Consider the following 7,287-nt stretch of genomic DNA (forward strand, 5'->3'; position numbering starts at 1 on the left):
TATATATAACAAGGGGCAAGTTTATGTCTGGGTATATATTGCATGTGCACTCCTGAGGATTCAAACTCTCCTTTATCCTGGGAGAAGACAGAAGGAACAGTCCAGCTGCCTGATCTGAGACTCTGCACCAAGGTAAGCTCTTCCTCCCTCCTCATCATTGATTCCAATATTCAAAGGCTTTCCTGACTTTCTGAAATAAATATTTATATGGACAAAGGCTAGGCTGGAACTGCTGAGCTCCAAGGAGCAATTAGAGCTTATGAATGCATTGAATTTTGCATCATTTTGGTATTTTCTGTCAGTCAGGAAGAAAAGGAAGGAGGGAATGATTTGGAAAGAAACTCTAGCAGGCTCATCTGGAAATTAACATCAAATTGTAGAACAAGAAGGAAGGGGGAGATTATCGAGTACTAAAATTTCACCCATGACCTTGCAAAAAACCTCTGGACTAACACAGGTGTGGTCTGACCAACTGAGAAAATTTATTCTAAAGGCTTCTTGGGAAATATAACAACTGTCTCTACCTGGAGAGCATATAAACCCAGAGCATGTGAGACTGCAGCAGAGGCATTTGAGACTCCTCTGCCACTTTGGGGCTGTGAGCAGAATCCTGTGCTGCTCCTTCTCATGGTACATACATTTCTATGAATCTGTTAAAGTAGATTGGATTTAAAATCTGTTAGAGTTAGTTAGAGATATTTCAAACTCACGGAGTGGGTCATGCAGATGGACTTTTCAGACCCTTCTCTGCTTGCTTTGAAGCAGCTTTGGGCATGCTTTGCAGAGTACTTCAAAAAGTCCCAACTTGTAGTTGCAGTTCTCTGTTTCCAGCTCATTGGTCACCACATTCCTGATCCAGGGCTGGAAAAGAGGAAAACGACCAGATATCCTGGGTGAGAGCAGGGCTGTGTGCAGCTCAGCATTCTGAATCCAGTGGAAAGGGAGAGATGAGGGGCAGGGAGAAGAACAAGACAAGGGCAAATGTGCAAGGTGACCTGTGAAGCCTTCAGCAGTGCTGAGCTCAGCCCCTGGCCAGCCCAAGGTGGGCTTTGTGCTTTAGAGGCTGTGGCAGCTTTGTGTGCCAGGAACCCTTTGAACTGCCTGTCCCAGCTGCCTTATCCCAAATGCTGATGATATTAAATGTCTGCAATGAGTGTCTGGCAATGCAAATGGAAGCATCCCTGCTCTCCCAAACCTGTGCTGTCTCTGAAAGGAGACAAAGCCCCTAGTGTGGTTTCCATCATCCCAGGGAGCTTTTCAGCATTTTTCTCATAAAGGAATGATCATACTGACTGCTGAAAATCACATCAGTACTGAGAAAGACAGGACAGGTCCAAGAAATTCCTGCAATGGTGCCTTTGCCTGTCAAGGGAAATCAATCAGCAAAGCTGAAGATGGGCATCAGCAGGAATCCCAAGCAACCAGGGCAAGAGCTGCCCCTCAGGGCTGGCCTTGCAGCAGCCACTATGCTGATAAGATAGAGGTGTTATCCCTCATGCTTGCTGCTGCCATCTGCTTGGCCCCTTCATTTGCTCCCTCCATGTGCCTCCAAGTTAACAGTCTGGTTTGGATAATGTGGAAATGCAAGGTGAGCAGCAGGACACCCATGGCCCAATGTCAGCTGAGAGATAGGAGCCCAGGTGGATGGTTTGGGGTTCAGTATTGGGTCTGACTGGAAGAGCTGAGTGTCTGTGTGAACCTGGATGGGGCCAGAGAGCTGTAGGCAGTGCAGCATTGCTGTTCTTTGCCTGCCTAATGGCCCATGAGATTAAAGCCCAGCCCAGCATGGCAGGGGGCTGAGCAGAGTCCGCGCCCAGCTGCAGGTGTGTGCTGTGGGAAGGTGCTGAGAGCAGGAGGGAGGTGGGCAAAGGTGACCTTGTCCCAGGGCTGTGCCTCAGTTGCAAGATCCCTTTGCTGTGAGAGCTGATTGCAGTCCTGGTGGGTTTGGCTCCTTCCTCCTACAGGATGAGTGCTCCCACTGCTGCCTCTGCCGGGCAAATAAACCCTGTTTTTGGTTTCACCCTTATTGCCGTTGTGATTTTTCCACATGCTGGAGGACAGAAATGACTCCTTTCCTCATCTCTCACAATCCCCTCCTCTGCCAGCTCTGTCCCCCTTCATGAAAAGGTTGCAGACCATGACCTGCTCTCTCCAAGCTGAGTGTCCCTCTGCATTTGCCTTCCAGGGGAGCCGGAGCCCTTCACTGAAATCCTGCCACCATGCTGGGGCTGCTGCTGCTGCAGGTGTTGGCCAGCTGCCTCTGGCTGGGACACAGCGAGGTGGTGGACTCCTTTGATAGTTGTGCTGGTTTCTTCTATGCGAGGATTCCCCCAAATGATGCCCTGAATCCAAAGAACCCAGCCCGGATCTGTCAGCGCTTCAACAACTCGTATCACTATGCTACCCTGTACGACAGAGACAGGAGAATTCCAGTGTACTCTGCTTACAAATATGAGCCTGGATCTGACAAGAGACCTCCAGGGTACTGGCTTGTTGAGCCTCAGGTGAGTGTCCCTCTTACACACTTCACCCTCCACTCACTCAAGAGATGAGCTGCAGCATTTAAATTACCACTTCTGTTTCCTACCACCCCTCTAAACACATGCATGTGGATACACTGGATGGGAATGTCCTCATTGCACTTCAAACGCCTGCATCACATGGTTCCTCTGACGCATCTGAGACATCAGCAGGAGCATGAGATGAATCACATCCCAAAGGTGCCCAGCTCTCTGCCTTCACCTGACAGGAACAGCAAATCACATTACTTGGCATGACATGACAAAGTCAAATGCTTCCCTTCCCTGTGCCCTGCTCTGCTGGGTGACCAAGTGATGGGGAAAAGGCATCCAGGAGAGGCAAAACTTGATGGACCAACAGTCCTGCTGGGATCTGAGCCCCACTTTGCCCTGAGCTGTTCTGCATCCCTGGCAGAGCTTATCTGCTCCCAGTGAAGTGTTAAACAGGCTTTGTGATTGATAGAGAAGTGAGGAGAAACTCAGAAGGGGTGAGATGGCCCAGGGACAAAGCCTCAGGGAAAAGGGCACTGGAGATGAGAGGATCATGTTAACTGGGGAGGGATTTTTGGAGGGACATTTCAAGCAGTTAGAAGTGAGGAATGTAGCAAGCTGAATTGCTGCTAGTATAGTCTCTGGTAAGGAAGCCTAAGGGGCCTTTGCATAAAATGCACAGATGTTCTATTCAGCCGTGCGGTGCAATGTTCAGGTCCCAGCACCCACACATACTGGGTGAAAATTTTGGCCTGCCACGGGGCCTGGGGGTCAGCTTGGTCTTAGGGCATTGGAAAGATGAGGGCCAGTCAGGGAATAGGGAGATGTGGCTCAGGGGCATAGGAACAGACATAGGAACCGGGGAAGGAGCCAACAGGGTCTATCAGCTTTTTGGGGGAAGTTTCTTGTGTTTCCCTAAACCAGGGAATCCCCCACCATTGTCTTCACAGAGGAGCATCAGTGTTGGTCCATTGAGAAGGGTATGATCTCCATCCATGGGCAGTGACCCCTGAGCACCTTTGGCTCAGGCTTGGTCCAGAAGGATCCAGCAGACAGACAGTACTCCACAAGCTCTAGAGCCTTCCCAAATGTCCTTCAGACAAACCTCAGGAGAACAGGCCAGGCCAATTGCAGAAGAGAAAAAGAAGCAATTCCTGTCATTGGTAAGGACAGAGTAGCAGGACAGCTATGGGGGAAGGTGAGCCAGAGGGTGAAACCACATGCCCTACTCCAAAGAAAGGCTAAATATGTTTGCCTAAAGATGAACCAAAAGATGTTGAAGTTATGAAAAAAATAATAATTTCATTTCATGCATAGGAACTCAAGCACCTAATCTGGTCTTGCACTACTGCAGCCTCCACATTCTGTCTTTTTGAGGGATCATAGAATTGTTGGTGTTGGAAGAAACCTTAAAGATCATCTCAGTCCAACTCACCTGCATGGGCCAGGCCACTTGCTGTTAGACCATGTCCTGGTTCAGGGCAAATTTTGGAGAGAACCGCCAAAGGGGCTCCTCTAGGAAAGCAGATTCAATTGGCCCCTCCCCCAACCTGTCCGGGAGAAAATACCTCCTTGGAGAAAAGTGGAAAAAAACCTGTTTATTAAACAATAAAACCTAAACAGTATTAAACAATAAAACCGCTTGCTGCCCCAAAAGAGGTGACAAACTCAGAAAAGTCCCTCCCCGTGTTGCAGTTCAGCTCACTCAGGCTCTTAGCAGTCCCTCAGTGTGGGAAATGCTGTGGCCCAGGCCCGGCCCGGTGGGCCACAGGTGGGAGCTGCTGGCATTCCTCTGGTGTTAAGTCCAGAGCAGGTTTGTAAAGGTCCAAAGAAAAAGCAAAAAAATCCACAGTCCAGGGAACTTCTTTGCCTCAGCTAGCTAAACTAACTAAAAGCAAAGGAGAGCTCTGTCTTGCTGTCTGTCCGTCCGCAGGCAGCACAGGCTAGGAGCAGGAATATGGAGAAGTGAGTGCAGTGTATGAAAACAAACTGCTGCTTCTTCTCTCCCCCGTTCACTCTCTGGAACAAGGCTTAAAGGTGCAAAACTTCTTATTCAGCATAAACAGAACAAGATGTTTGGGGATAAAAGCATCATATAGTCAACCTAGGACAGACCAGCGTGCTCCAAGCCCTGTCCAACCTGGCATTTTCTCCTGGACCTTGGACCCCAGACACCCAAAAAATCTTTGATATGTTTTTAACTTTCTCCAGAGGCATTTTTGGAGTATTTAGTTTCCCCAGGGCTCTTTTGGAATTAAAGGCTCCTCTCAAAGGCTGGTCATTTGTAACCTATTTTCAGCAATGCTGCAGAAAATGCTCCCTGGCCCAGATCAGCTCTGGGACACATTCTCAGCATTGCTGTAACAGATTCCATTGACATTGAGAGCTTTTTGCCTACTGAGCAAAACTGTTCATCCTTCAATGAACTGCAGCCCTCCCATGGATAGCTCAGCTCTGGGACTGATTTCCTGACACATCTCCCTGTGTATGGGGTTACAGGAGCCAACCTCTGGTGGTCCAGGACTGTGCTACACCTGTAGCAACCCCACACCAAATTACAGAATCACAGAATCACAGCATCACAGCGTGATGTGAGAGGATGCAGGGAGAGCCCTGGGCAGATTTGGGCTGTGGAGACAGGAGGAAAGGGAAGCAGATTTGGCAGGGGAGATGAAGTCCCACCAAAATCACTTTTCAGTCCTAGGAGTGGGAAATGCTCCTTGTCTCATGCTTCCATGCTCCCATGCTCCCAGCAAAGGCTGCAGGCTGGATCACAAAGGTCACAAATCAAACTGAGAGCAGTCAGATTCTGAGCTGCTTGCTCTTTAAAGCTCTTGTATTCATGCAGGAGGGGCATGTGTATGATTTCTCTCAGATTCATACATTTTCCTACACTGAGATGACAAAAAGTGGCATCTTGACCATCAGAGACTTCTGCTCCAGGGAAATCTTCTCCATTATTCCCATTCCCTATTCTAACACCATTTTTTCTTTCCCTGTCCAGCTTATAGGTAAAAATAATCTTAAAGAGATGACAAGCGAGATGACCCTCATAAATAATCACAAGTTCACCTTAGACCAAATCAAAGAGAGCCAGGCTGTTCTTGCTGACTACAAAGGACTGAAGGGTTTGGACCGTGGCCATTTGAGCCCCAGTGGCCATCAGTGCGGTAAAGAGACCAAGATTGCTACCTTCACACTCACCAACATAGTGCCCCAGGACAGCACTCTCAACACGGGCAAGTGGATGGCCTACGAGTGTAAAACAATGCCCCAAAAGACTCAGGACTGTAAAACCACCTATGTGATCACAGGTGCTGTGCCTGGGAACACCTACGTATCCAATAACAGGGTGAACAGACCCAGCCACATCTGGTCAGCTGCCTGCTGCTTGGGGAAAAAAGAGCCCAAAGATGCTTGGGGGGCCATTGCTGAGAACAACAAGAATAAGGTAGAGCAGCTCAGCCTGGAAGAGCTGGAGAAGAGGTTGAGCAATCTCTACGGTGGAAAGGTTACTCTGTTCAACAACGCCTGTTCCCAGAAATAGGACTCACTTCCTCAATGGAAAAGGATCGGTGGCTTTTCCCACATGTCACAGGATCACAGAATGGGTTGGTTTGGATGGGACCTTAAAGCCTTAAACATCATCTCATTCTGACCTGCCTTCCATGGGCAGGGACACCTTCCATTACAACAGCTTGTTCCAAGCCCTCCCCAGCCTGGCCTTGAAACCCCCAGGGATGGGGCAGTAAAACAGCTCTGGGTAACTTTTACTCGTACCACAGCCTGCTCAATGTAATTTACTGCTTTATAATATCCCATCTAACCCTGCCCTCCATCAGTGTGAAACCATTCCCTCCTGTCCTCTCAGTCCATACCCTTGTCCAAAGACCCTCTCCAGCCCACTTGGAGACCCATGCGGTACTGCACTCTCAGCAGTTTCTCCAGGCTGAACATCCCCAGCTCTCTCTCCCTCTCCCCAGAGCAGACACACTCCAGCCCTTGGAGCACCTTCATGGCCTCCACTGGAATCCACTCCAACAGCTTTGGATCCTTCTTGTGCTGTGGGCCCAGAGCTGGAGGCACCACTGCAGGTGGGGTCTGAGCAGAGCAGAGTAGAGGGGGACAAATGTCCTGGTCAGAGTCTGTGCTGCATCCTTCTCTGGTGTGTTTCCAGCTCTGTCCCTCAGAGCAACTCCTGCTCTGCTCAAAGGCACAAAGATGTGGGCAGAGCCTCCAGCTGCTTTGCTTTGCTGCCCACGTCAGGAGAGAGCTCTGAGGAACGAGTCCTCTCCTCCTCAGCTGTCCCCCAGAGTGTGCAGCTGACTTGTCCCTCACCTCCTTAGCCAGGCTGTGGCACCAAAGCCCAACAATACATGATTCTGGACAACCTGCTCTAGCTGATCCTGCTGCAGCCTGGAGGCTGGACTACAAGATCCTGAGAAGCCCCTCCAAAACACAACAATTCAGTGATTCTGGGATCGTGGAACTTGCTTTTGTTTGGTGGCTTTTGAAACTGCACCTTGAGAGCAGCAGCTGTTGTATCAGACAGGCAGGCTTTGGCATCAGATCCATAGAGAGCTTGGAGCAGCCAAAGCTGAATTCCTGTGCTGCACTCCTTGGACACCTTCATGCTCTGCTCTCCTTCTGAAGCTTTCTGCAGATTGATGGGAAACTGATTTGGGGAAATGTATTCAATGGTTGTCAAAGATCAATGTGTGCCCCATCATGGAGTTTGCAAGGGCTTAGAATAAAAGGGATTTTCTGCAGTGCTGGA

General features: G+C 49.4%; 1 protein-coding gene across 1 annotated transcript; it reads left to right on the forward strand.

The window, feature by feature from the left end:
* On the forward strand, nt 1-7,287 carry LOC102062724 (endonuclease domain-containing 1 protein). Its single transcript, XM_074538691.1, has 3 exons — nt 1-132; nt 2,186-2,504; nt 5,515-7,287. Exons 2-3 carry the CDS (start codon nt 2,220-2,222, stop codon nt 6,055-6,057), a joined length of 828 nt encoding a protein of 275 aa, XP_074394792.1. The 5' UTR covers nt 1-132; nt 2,186-2,219; the 3' UTR covers nt 6,058-7,287.

The sequence above is a fragment of the Zonotrichia albicollis genome, chromosome 4, assembly GCF_047830755.1.
Source record: "Zonotrichia albicollis isolate bZonAlb1 chromosome 4, bZonAlb1.hap1, whole genome shotgun sequence".
Lineage (NCBI taxonomy): Eukaryota > Metazoa > Chordata > Aves > Passeriformes > Passerellidae > Zonotrichia > Zonotrichia albicollis.

What these genes read in the sequence shown, in the direction of transcription:
- LOC102062724 (XM_074538691.1), top strand. Translation starts at nt 2,220, where the DNA reads ATGCTGGGGCTGCTGCTGCTGCAGGTGTTGGCCAGCTGCCTCTGGCTG. An exon ending in ACTGGCTTGTTGAGCCTCAG is followed by an intron (nt 2,505 to 5,514) that starts GTGAGTGTCCCT and finishes TTCCCTGTCCAG; the next exon opens with CTTATAGGTAAAAATAATCT.